At 45.3% G+C, this 13,117-nt stretch overlaps 1 protein-coding gene across 1 annotated transcript in view; it reads left to right on the top strand.

Annotated features, from left to right (window-relative positions):
* The first annotated feature begins 4,989 nt into the window (after positions 1-4,989).
* LOC138395176 (aldehyde oxidase 4) overlaps positions 4,990-13,117 on the top strand; it is a 63,315-nt gene continuing 55,187 nt past the window's right edge. The window contains exons 1-2 of the mRNA XM_069487786.1: positions 4,990-5,043; positions 9,188-9,245. Coding sequence (XP_069343887.1) covers positions 4,990-5,043; positions 9,188-9,245 — 112 coding nt within the window. The remainder of the gene's footprint in view (positions 5,044-9,187; positions 9,246-13,117) is intronic.

Below are 13,117 nucleotides of genomic sequence, written 5' to 3'. Positions count from 1 at the left end.
GCCTCTCTCTGTGCTCCTTTTGTTTCCTCTCCACCCCTCCGGGGCTTGTTCCCAAGTAAGGAGGCCACAGAGAGCAGTGGGGGAGGAAGACACACCCTCTCTGCGAGGGGGAGGGAGGAGGGAAGGCTAAGAATATGCTACCTCATCGGTCTTTGCACTGTCACAACTGCAAAAGCTTTAAAAAGTGACCTATTTTGTTACAGTGACAACACGGAATGTGCTGATAGAAATGCCCTTTGCTGAAACCGGCCGGTCAGAAGACCAGGAGGCAGTGAGCACAGTGGGTGGGGGGACGTGCTGGAGAGCCCGCCGGCTTCTCAGCCCAGCACACCCGTGGGGAACGCTTCAGGCCAACCCTGGGCGGAAGGAGAGCAGCCCCCCGCAGCCCTCCACGTGCAAGTTTGTTCCAGCTCCTGCAGTAGTAACTTGGTAGCAGAAGGCTATGGAATTCTCCGGCCACTTGGTGGCAGAACTGAGCCCCATTCTTAGAGATGAACCGGAATTCAGAAACACCAAAATCGAGTACAGATTGTAAAATATACGCAAAGGCAATGGAAATATTTGAGGAAAGCAGTACCCTTTAGGCGCTTCTGTCTCAAGGAGCCCCTTTTGTGTCTGAATGTTCTATTTGTTACACGTGGAGAAGCGATAAGCGCGTGTTTAAACAGCTGGTGCTTTTAGGCTGCAGGGCATGGAAACTACTGAGGCCCCAAGCTCCTAACATGACCTGCATGTCCAGAGAGGGTAAGGCTTCCCCGCCCAGACGGTGAGAAGTCTGTAGTTTTTATCTTTGGGCAAAGATGATCCAAGCCTGCTGATAATGCAAGAACTCAAGAAATGTCTAACTCCAAGGTATAATTGCTGATTTTCACATGCTAGGGGTGACCAGGTCGTCATCATATTATTACAAGTTTGAACAAAGAGCCCTAGGGCCCCGGCAGGATCTCTGTGCTGTTCAATCTTTCAGAACAGCTGGTGTTCCATATATACACATTTCTGTTCACCAGGGAGGCACTGCAGCTCCATCTGCTTGAAAATGCATCAAAAGAGCCTGGACTCAGAGTTGTCAACACATCTCAGGAAGGTCATTCTGGGTCTTCCTATGAAGCAGGTCCCATCAGTGGCAAGAAGAAGCCACCCCAGCCAGGGACTCAAAGGCATCCCGGGTCAGGACCTACAGTTTTTGAAAACTTGATGGGTAAATTGCCCTGACATTTAAAAGCTGTAATAGTTTCTATTTCACATGCAGTGGAAACTTTCATTACGCTGTTAGGGTAGAGTATTCCAGCATTCCAGGGAAACGGAATTATCTTCTATCTCACCCGGTGGTTGAGGAAACAACCCATTTTATATGTGGAATTATAAACAGCAATTTCACAGGGCACAGGCTCAGGTGTGCATATCTTTCCCTAGGTGCCTCTGAGCCCTCGTTTGTAAAATGAGGATAATATTCCTACCTCAGAGATTATCATGAAGATTAAATGAACTAGTGTAGGGAGGCATTTTGCCTGGCTTGAGTGCAGAATAAAGCTTAGCTATTACACAAAGTTAAACACACACACACACACACACACACACACATTTAAATTCAATCTCAAGCTCATGCCACCTGGCAGCAGAAACTCGGTCCTCCTCAACTGAGAGGAAAGCCAGCAATACAAGGTTCTCGTAGCAGCTTCAGAACAAATGGCCCTGGGACAGGACACTTGCCTTAGGTCTCCCTGTCTACCATGTTACCTGTCCTTGTTCTTGACATCCCTGCCACAAGTCTCAAAGGCCAGTTTTGAAACCCAGCCTGAGCATGACCTAGTTCTTTTCCTGTCCTCTGATCCTGCTCTGAAGATAGGCGGTGTGGGCTGCCCCCACTGGTGCCTAAAGAGTGAGGAAAGAAACACATCAGCTAACTGCCCAAAATTATCCCGCCACAGTAGGAAGATGACCTTTTCCCCAGCACATTACGATTCCCATGGAGTGTTTGCTTATATCATCTATAAGCTGATGATCCTTCAATTGGCATCTCCAGTCTGGACCCCTCTCTGACCTCCAGATTCCTAGATCCACCTGACACGTGTGCTTGGAAGTCAAACAGCGGCTTACACTGGGGGAGTCCTAGAGAGGACTTTGACTCCATCATCCCCTGTCTTCCCATCCCAGCCAGTTGCTCAAGCCAGAAAGCCAGGACTCATCTCCAAGTCCTCTCTTTCCTTTACCCTCCTCCTGTCTAATCTGTCAACTGGTCCAGTTGGACCTACATCCAAAAGTCACAGCATGTCTGTCCCCTTTTCTCTGTCTCTGTCACCACCACCCTACACCCTAGTCTAAGCCACCATCACCAGTAGCCCAAAGCACACAGAAATGGCTTCAGATCTAGTCTCCGTGCTGCCCTCCTACCAGCAATAATTCATTCTCCACACACTGGAATGCCCTACTGCGAATCACATCATGTGACGTCCTAGCTCAAAACCCTCTGATGGCTTCCCTTCCCACTAGAAGCCTCCAAGCCGCTTGTCCTGGCAACCGCCATCTCTCTGATTTTCTCTCACCACACCCTCCCCCACCCTCACACTCAGCCGTGCTGGCCTTCTTTCTGCTGTTCCCACACGCCAAGCATCTTCCTCAGGGCCGCCATGCTTGCTGCTCTTTCCCCGGCCCTTGTCTTGATGGCTTGCCCTTTATGACTTAGTGCGAATGCACTCCGTCACTGACTACCTGAAACTGAACTAGTCCCTTAAGTCACTTCTTATCATCTTATCCTGTCTATCACGTTGCTAACCATTTCCTGCAGTTACCTGTTACTCTAGTTGTTTATTATCCTGCCACATTAGAAACACATGGCTTTTTATACCTACTATTTTACAGTTCCCACAGAACACACACACACACACACACACCCCCTACCTAAACTCCATGGGAGCAAGGAACTTGTCAGGCAAAGATAAATATTTTTTAATGAATGAATTGTTTTTATTTGATATTCATATTCCTGTCACTCATTCCCTTGCATGTGTAACAATAAAATAAACTACTTTTAAATCTCTGAATAACAATATTCAATGATAAACTTCTTTGACTTTGTGCAAATGATTCCATCTGCTAAAAATGTCTTTTCTTTGTTTTTCTGATGAACTCCTATTCATCCTTCAAAACCCTGTTCAGGCAAGGAGCACTCATAGGGGATGAGGGTGGGAATTGTTGAGGCGGCAAGATGGGAGTGGCCGCCACATTGCCTAGTCGGTGAGGCTAGAACCAGGGACTTTAGGGAAGACTGGATTGGAATCTTTCCAGGTAAAATCCTGCTCTAGACCTGGAGCTCACTCTCTCCAGCAATAACTTTTCCAGAAAACCAAGAAGTCAGCCTCAATTATCTAGCAAACCACTCATCATCTTCACTTGCATGGTTTTTAGGCATCTCAAACTTAATATGTCCAAATAGGACTTAGGATGTAAAAGATAACCACATTCACCCAATTGCTCAGCCCAAAAGGTTGACCTCATCCTCACCCTTCTCTCCACCTCACACACATACCACATCCAACCTGCCAGCACATCTGGCCCCTTTCCTCCTCCCTCCCCCACCCTGCCCTGTCTCACACTTCATAATCTCTTGACTGTGCCACTGTCATGACTTCTAACTGTCTCTCTCACACTTTGCCCTCACCCTTCATTCTCCACCCAGCAGCCAATGCAGTCTTAGTTCTTGGCTGGGCTCAGTGCCTCACACCTGTAATCCCAGCACTTTGGGAAGCTGAGACTGGAAGATCACTTAGGGCCAGGAGCCTGGTCAATATACTGAGACTCGTATCTACAAAAAAATTTAAAAATTAATGCACACCTGTAGTCCCAGCTACTTAGGAGGCTGAGGTGGGAGGATCACTTGAGCCTAAGAGTTGGAGGCTGCGGTGAGTTATCATCATGCCACTCCACTCCAGCCTGGGCAACAGAGAGAGAGACTCTGTCACTCAAAAAAAAAAAAACAAAACTTTAGATCTTAGATCCTCCCACCCTCTGCTCAAAATCCTCCAATGGCTTCCCGTCATATTAATATTTAGAACCCTCTGCAAAACCTTACCAAGCCTACATGACCTGGCCACTAACTACTCCTCTGGCCTCATTTCCTACCACACTCCCATCTGCAGCACAGGAAGGAGCTTAAAGATACAGACTTGGGAGCAACTCTGCCACTCACTGGCTGAGTGATATTGGGCAAGTTGCTTAATGCCTCTGTGCCTCAGTTTCCTTATCTGTGAGGCAAAAGTGATGATGATAATACTTTGCTGAGCTGTTGTAGAATTAAAGGAGTCCTGAGAACAGCCTCCAGCCCCGTGGCAAGCCTATGCACATGCTAGTGGTTTTAAGTAATTTGATGTCTTGAACCCTTAAATTTGACAAAACAAGTGAGTACAAAAAAGATTAAGGAAGAGAATATAGTTGCAGGGTGTTATAGTCAAGTTTTAAAGACACATTTTGATGAAGTCTTTAGTATGTGCATGGTGGAATCTCCCTTTGCCCTTTCACACAAGAGAAACCTGAGAAAGAATTAAGGTCTCGTGAGTGTTGGTAGCATCAAACTGATTTATAAATTGGCTAGTTTCTGGTTTTGCCTTTTTTTTTTTAAAGTAATAGCCTGTTTAAAACTCACTTTTTATTATTGGTCCCTGACTTTAAACACATTTCCCTGGGGCAACCAGTCCTGGACTTCAAAGGGAGAATGAAGATGCTGTTCTTGACTCACTTATGGGAAGGAGAGAACCAGCACTGCCAAGAGCTGCTGGAAGGGCTCGTGGGCCGTGGGCAGGGCAGGTGAGCACCCTGGTTGGTGCTCCTGTCTGGCAGGGTGACTATAAATCGAGTCGCGTCAGGCTGCCGCTGTCAGCCTGGGCTTCCCCAGGGCTGATAGGCTTCCAAAGCGACTACTCTAACATACCTGCTCTTTAAAAGAACATAAAACAAAACAAGTCTATCACCGCAAACGCATTTTTTCTTGTCGTGATGCCTTCCCTTCCCAATTCTGATGAGCTGATTTTTTTTGTGAATGGACGAAAGGTGAGTGTACAACATGATTAATATGAATTTTATATACCAAGAATAAAAGCCAAGCTTTTTTCTTTTTTTTTTTTTTTTGCTATGTTGCCAGTTCTTATTTCCTTAACCTCTCTCTTCTTTTTTGAGTCATATACAGTGGTATGAACTTAAACATGGGTTGTTCGTCCAAGTTTTGGTGCAAAATTATTAAAGAGTGCAGGGGTTTTCTTTCTTTCTTTTCTTTTTTTTTTTTTTTTTTTTTTGCTTTTTATTTTTCTTTTGAATCAGCAACAAACTGTTTTATTTGTTATATTATGATGGGAGTGAATTCTGACAGCTGGGCACTTCAGGACACAGATGCGAAAAACTCACATCCCTCCTTTATTTGGATATAGCTCTACCTGAGTTCACCAGCGCTGTTTTAATAGAAGGTATATATAACATTGCGCATGATAATAGCGAAGAACTCTCAAATGATTTTGCTTGGCCTTGATAAATTCCCTCGGGTGAATCAATTCACCTAGAGGCTGCAGCGCCCCTGCCTGGACCGTGCAATAAGCAGGCTACTTTCCCCAGGACAGAAGACAGGAGGCGACCCCAGTGCTTAGCCTGAGCCAGGTGTTCTCAGCCCTGTGCTTTAAAAAGAAAAACAAATAAATGAAAAGTTTGAGGTGCTTAAAGTCAAAATGCATATCTAAATGTTTTTTTTTTTTTTTTTTTTTTTGAAACAGAGTCTCGCTCTGTTGCCCAGGCTAGAGTGAGTGCCGTGGCGTCAGCCTAGCTCACAGCAACCTCAAACTCCTGGGCTCAAGCAATCCTTCTGCCTCAGCCTCCCGAGTAGCTGGGACTACAGGCATGTGCCACCATGCCCGGCTAATTTTTTCTATATATTTTTAGTTGTCCATATAATTTCTTTCTATTTTTTAGTAGAGACGGGGTCTCGCTCTCGCTCAGGCTGGTCTCGAACTCCTGAGCTCAAAGGATCCGCCCGCCTCGGCCTCCCAGAGTGCTAGGATTACAGGCGTGAGCCACCGCGCCCGGCCTATATCTAAATGTTTGAGACAATTAGAGAAAAACTAGTAAAATAATAAAGTAGAAAATTATTTTAGAGTGTAACTTGTAGTGTTTTTGCTTCTCAAGCCTCGGTTATATTAGATGACTGATGTTCTTTCTGAAGGAGGAGATAAAACTTTAATAGAAGCAAAAATTCTTGGGAATTTTGCCTGTCGAATAACAAGAAAAGGTCATTTTTAGGAAACCTATGAACTAATAAAAAGGGAAAGAGAAAGAAAAGAACAAAGAAAGCCTGGGGTCAGTGACCTTGAATGACCTGAAGCCAACTGGAACATCAGGAAAATACTTGCTGGGTGACAGCTTGCAGTAATTCAAAGGCTAAGAACTTTTCTGAGTGTGAGGAAAAAGGCCTTTACTGCTTTGCCTTTGTTGATTAATAAAACTATGATCTTTAATAGTTTAATTTATTCTTTAGTATTGTATTATAATAATCATTCTCTCTCCAGGACTGACAACCTGAATTCAAAGCCAATATTTTTATTCCCTTCTCTTTTACAAATTTCTCAGACAAGTTACAAATGGCCACAGAGAGGAAAATATTCACAACTCTTTGAAGAAATTGTTTTTTGTTGTTGTTGTTGTTGTTGCTGTTGTTGTTTGAGACAGAGTCTTGCTCTGTTGCCCGGGCTACAGTGCTGTGGCATCAGCCTAGGTCACAGCAACCTTAAACTCCTGGGCTCAAGCGATCCTCCTGCCTCAGCCTCCTGGTAGCTGGGACTACAGACATGCGCCACCATGCCTGGCTAATTTTTTCTCTATATATTTTTAGTTGTCCAGCTAATTTCTTTCTATTTTTTTAGTAGAGATGGGGGTCTCGCTCTTGCTCAGGCTGGTCTCGAACTCCTGAGCTCAAACAATCCGCCCGCCTCAGCCTCCCAGAGTGCTAGGATTACAGGCATGAGCCACCATGCCTGGCCTGAAGAAATTGTTGTTGCTGTTTTTCTTTCCTTTCAACCGAGGGGCACAGGTTGAATAAAGCACACCCCTCCATCAATAGCACAACGCCACCGCCACAACCTAGACAAGGCTCCTCTTTTGTTTCATATTATTTTATTTTCATTGTCTGTCTTCTCTTTCTTTCTCTCCCCCATAGGCATCCTCTCTTGTGCATTTTAAATCTGTACTCTTTCCATCTACCTTCTATATAGTTATTTAGAAATGTAAATGTATCCTTAAAATACACACAGTGTGTGTGTGCGTTCTTAACTTACATAAATTATGCTGTGATTTTTAAATCTTTTTGTTTTTTTCATGACTCAGCGCTGGTTTTGAGATCTATCCATGTTGCTCTTTGAAAACCTGGCAAATCACCTCTAAATGCATAGTTGTCCAGGCTGCACGTACCCTTCCCTTGCCTACCCAGTACAGACAGGGTACTTCCAACTCCCCACTACCCCAAGACATGCTGCAGTGAGCATCCTGCCATGTGTCTCCTCACCGACACTGGAAGAGAATCTCTGTGTGAGAGTGCAGCCAAGTGACTTCACAGGTTCTGCCAGGTGACTTTCCAGAATGCCGCACAAGTTACATTTCCCACGGCTCACTGCCCAGCAGGTGCTGTTTCCTTGCCAACATATGGTATGCCAACGCTTGGTACAATCAGACTTTGTAACTTTTGCTGATCTGCTGGGTGTAAAGTGTTGTATCGTTGATTTTATTGGCATTTCTCTGATTACTAGTGAGCTTGCTCCTCTTTCCATATACTTACTAAAAAGGGATTCATTTCTTCAGCACAGCATTTTTCATATGATTACTGAAATATTTATTTTAAGTGGCTGGAAAATATTTATTTTAAGTGTCAGAATTGCAGTTGACAGCCAGCCTTTGATTAATTTCCCAAAGTCTAATCTTGCCTCTCTCCTTCTTCGTTTGGAACCTTGCCGTATTTGTGCTCTTTGGTCCTAAAGCATTGTCATGATTGAAGGGGACAGCATTAAATTGGGTGTTGCGCTGACTGGGCTGCTAAGGTGATTAGGGAACGTTCACTGTTTACCTGGAATGTTGTATCGGGTAAACCAGTGTCTTTCTAGCACTGCCCAGTGTCATCAGGCCACGCTCCCCTGCTGTGGGGGAGACAGGAAGGAGCCATAGTCGGCCTGGCTTGTCCATCATCATCCTCTATCCTCTGTCTGTTCCCACCTTGAAATAATTTCCACTGCCGCACAATTATGGCGTTAAAGGAAATATAACTCCGATGCTCTGTGTCTGCATCACCACTGTACTTGGTCCCCCACGCACAGTAAGACTTAGAGTGGAGGCGCGCTAAGCCCAGCTCTGGCTGAGTAAATCTTCTCAGGACCTGAAACTTGGAGATAGGAGGCATTGTAAAAAGAAGTAATGTGGTTTGCTGTCTGTTTCTGAGGTTGTAAAAACAAAAAGACACTTTTAGTAAAATTATGCGCTTTTGGTGGGAGGGAGTCAGTGTTGCTGGTCTTCCATGTAAGTTTCTCTCCAACTCACCTCCCTCATCTTGCCTGACCGTGCCCAGCAGAGGAACTGTCTGTGTCCCTCACGGCCGGGTAGGGCTGAGGCTTTCCCCTCGCGTGCCAGCTGCGGTCTCTTGGCAGTAGCAGCCTGGGGCTCCATGGGAGGGCCTCATGCGGACTCTGCTCGCCCCTCCCACACCGGCACCTCCATTTCACCGGGTGGGGGAAGGGTAGGGGACAGGTGGGGGACAGGAGTGGCTCCTTCATGACATATCAATTACTGGCAGAGGTAGGGAAGCAAAATCCCTTGTTTTGGGAAATCATCTCTGGCTAACCTTTTTTATGACTTTCTATGGCCATGAGTTAATGTGAGTCAATTTTGGAATCTACATATCTGTTCCCTACCTGGGCCCTTCCCAGGTAAGTCTGAGGGAAAACAATCCAGAATCTGTACTTGTCATATATATTGGGACATTCAGAGACACTGAAATCATGCTCCACTATTTCTTCAAAATTCTAGTTCCAAGTATTAGAAAAGGTTTTCTTTGTTCTTTTTTTCCCTGTAAAGCCACAGCCTATCAAAAACAGGCCCACAAACAATGGATAGAATTGCCGTAACACGTTGATATTATCTTCCTAAAATCCCTTCTCTCTTCATAATGTAGGTAACAGAGAAGAAAGCTGATCCCGAGGCAAATCTCCTGTTCTACCTGAGAAAAGTCCGTATCCTTTCATTTTACTGTAATCGATCTGGTTTGGGTGGTAAAACAGAACATGCTGGGACTTAGCAAGAAAGTCTATGTTTGTTCTAAATAAATGAACCTGTGTTTTATTTGCAGAGTCTAGTTTGAGTTCAGAGAATGCATCAAAACGTGTTTGATTCATGCACTATTTGCTGTATTTTTTACCTGAGCAAAACCAAAAGAATCATCCAGTGAACCGTGAGTGTGCTCGCTCTGGAAATAACTTTATGGCCTTTGAGGCCCAGGGTCACCCTGATGGTGATTTCATATTCAGGAGTGTTAGGCAGAAGCATCTAGCCAAACTTTTATCCAGCCAAATGTCCCGAAGTGCATGTCACTGACAATAGTGTCCCACAAGGACATTCCACTGACTTGTCCTACACCTTTTTGTAGTCCTCATCAGAGAGAATAAAGCTTTATAAATATACTTCAAAACTCCAAAGTGTAACTAATGTATTCCCAGCTCCTCACATCTGGTCTTGACTCCCCCACTCCTCTGAGACCATCAATATTTCTTCAGCAAATAGTTATTCAAGAAGAATTTCTTGGCCAAGGGCTCACACCTATAATCCCAGCACTTTGGGAGGCTGAGACAGGAAGATCACTTGAGGCCAGGAATTTGAGACCAGGCTGGGCAACATAGTAAGACCCCATCTCTATCAAAAAAATTAAAAATTAGTAGAGTATGGTGATACAATATATTGACACTGGTCTCTACAAAGAAAAACAAATTTTAAATTAACTGGAGGAGGTGGTGTACATTTGTAGTCCCAGCTACTCGGGAGGCTGAGGCAGGAAGCTCGCTTGAGCCCAGGACTTTGAGGCTGCAGTGAGCTATGACTGCACCACTATATTCCACCCTGGGCAACAGAACAAGACCTTGTCTCTTAAAAAAAAAAAAAAAAAAAAAAAAGAATTTCTTAAGTTTGGGTGAAGCTATAAAGGGGTAGTAGAGGGAGTGATTGTGGCAGTGGTTACACAAATCTGTACATAAGATAACATGGCATGAGCTGTACACACACATGTGAATGCATGTACGAGAGGCGAAATCTTAGTAAGTTCTGTCATCTAGCTATCAGTGCTGCACCAGTGTCAATTTCCTGGTTCTGATGTTGTACTATAGCCACGAGGGATGTCCTCAATCGGAGGAAGCTGGGTGATAGGCATATAGGACTGTCTGTACTATTTTGCAACTTTCTGTGAGAATGTATTTGAAATATATACTTATTTATATGTGCCAAGCACTTACGTTAGTCTGTCCCTGCTGCTTTGTTTTCTCTCCGGGCTCCACCTCTCACGACCCACACCCTTGCAGTCTGGTTTCCTACCCCTCACTTTACTGCCCTGCCCAGGACAGCCTCCTAACTCCCTGTCCCACACATTCCAGACAGGCCCCCTGGTCCTCCTCCCTCCCCTTTACTCCGTGTCAACATCTCGCCAGCACTCAGCAAGCCCTACCCCTCTCCTTTGCCGTCACTTCTAAACCACTACACACATCACTGTGCTCTCTCTAGACAGGCTAAAATGGAGACTTCACCTGGATTAGGAGCAAAATGAAAATTCACGGACTCCCAAGTGAACATGGCCAGAGCCAACCTTAGGCAAAATCGCCCCCGGCCTCTCATTTCCCCATCTCCCAGCACACCCCACATTCCTTTACGCTGCCTAATATAAATAAGTCGTTCTGGGTAAATAAGACTCATCTGGCACTTCCAGCTCCCCACTTTTGATCAGAGTCAACAGTTCTGGGATGGCGTGGGGAATGCTATTTTTAACTTGTTTCTCAAGTGGGTGGTTCTGATGAATGGCCAATATAAGGAATGAGTATTTGTGGATAAACACAGAATTTCTGTCAAAGTCACCTTCATGGACTGCCGTGGCCCCTTCCAAAGCCCCTGTATATTTCTTATATTCATAATTTTATATATTTTTTAAAGCAGGTCCTCCATATTGTAAAAACTTCAGGCTGCCACAAAAACCCCAATTTGCAGCTGAGTTGGTCCCTGGTTTAGGCATCATTCCCAGAGTGGGACACAGTCACACAAAGAGCAAAATTTGTTTGGAGGCATCCCCACCTCCCTTCTGTCATTCCACACCCTCCCTGCCCAGGTCACAGGACCCGTCAAGACCCACAGCCTCCCGCTGCGTTGCTGCACCCATCTCGGCTGCCTTGCCCAAACCTGCCCGGCGTAATCTTCCCCCAACACCTCTGAGTCTGGTTTTAAGCAATCTGACCTGCGGAACCAGATAATCCCACAGCTACTTAGGGCCAGGAGGGTGCAGCACGTTAGAGTTGCTTGATCTCCGTGAGATCCTGGCTGTAGGATAAAACCAGGAACATGGGATGTCTCAGAGGCACCCCTGACTGTTTGCCCTTCACATACCCTTCTTTGCAGCCCTGACATCTCTTGCACTTCTCAAAATAATTCTCACTTCATTTAGCATTTATCGCATTTTATCGAGCACCAGGTGCTCAGAAGTCATCTAGACCGACTCAGCTTCTGCCCTCGGTCTGGTGTGGGAGGCGGCCAGTGAAGTGGCAGATAGAGCAAGTGGCCAGGGCCGAGCTGGGGGTGCAGGGAAGGGCCCGCAAGCAGGGCTTGGGGAGGGAAGGAGCAGAGGAGGGGTGAGTACGCGTTTTGGGGGCAAACCAAAGGCTTGAGGTCAGCAGCATGGAGCCAGAGGCAAGAAAATATGGTTGCTTGTGAAAAACTGAAAGAAATTTATTCTGACAGATGTAAAGAGTTGGAGGTGGACGTGCTAGGATGTGACAAGAAAAGAAGGAAAAATAAGCAATAAGATAGATCCTTGAAGCAAAGGACCAAGTTTGACTCTGATGTCACATTCCCCGCCTGGCACAGAGGGACACAATAACTCATTGAGAATGACCAGATTCCAATACAAACTCCAGGTTCAACTGCACACGTTGGCTGCCCTGTTTAGTCTCAGAGAAACTTCTGGATATACTGTAGGGCTGTGTTTTGGGGCGCACTGAGAAAGCTCTTCCACGTAAAGGATCAAAACGCAAACTTCTGATGTATTGCTTGTATTTGACCTAAGTAGGGTTGGTGGATTTAGCATATAAAAATGCCATACACCCAGTTAGATTTGAATTTGAATGCATGGGACATACTTACACTTAAATATCATCTGATGCTTATCTGAAATTCAAGTTTAACCGAGAGTCCTATATTTTATGTGACAACCGTACCTAATTATGAACTTGAGGATGAGTGGGCAGAACATGGAAGTAACTGAGTCAGGCTCTTCTAGCAGGGGCAGAGGGAAGGGGCACTGAGCTAGCTGTGGGGGGTCCAGAGGACAGAACCACATCACAGAGCTGTTTTAAGGTCTGACAAAGTGAAAAGTGACCTCCATCTTTGAGCCAGACAGCAGAAATGTCTTTACTTGGAAATTTTAGGACCAAAAGCAGAAATGAAGGATTTCCTTGCCTTTCATGCTCTATTCAGTGGAGCCCTTTCACTAAAGGATGACCCACATTACTTTGAGCCCGTCCCAGAGCAGTCGTGAGCTCAGGCTGGGGACAAAAGACCAGCGCAGGGTGATGTGCAGCCCCTCTGGGCCTCGGCAGAGACTCTCAGCTCTTTGCTCTGACCCTGTGTTACCTCTGCAAGGGCAGCAATTTCCAAGATAAAAATTAATCTTAACCTCCACCCAAGCCAATTATAACCTCCACCCACGAAATCCTTTTTAAACTTCACCCAGAAAAGAGTTCTAAGCAAATTCTTGTAGAACCTAAAGCAGGGGATTTATGTAAGTTATTTGTTCTCCCTTTGTGAAAATATGCAATTATCTTACATGAAAAAAAGTACACAGTGATTGTTGACATTA

Source organism: Eulemur rufifrons, chromosome 1, assembly GCF_041146395.1.
Source record: "Eulemur rufifrons isolate Redbay chromosome 1, OSU_ERuf_1, whole genome shotgun sequence".
Classification (NCBI taxonomy): Eukaryota; Metazoa; Chordata; class Mammalia; order Primates; family Lemuridae; genus Eulemur; species Eulemur rufifrons.
Note: the sequence above shows the minus strand (reverse complement) of the source record. Positions and strands in the feature narration are given on the sequence as shown.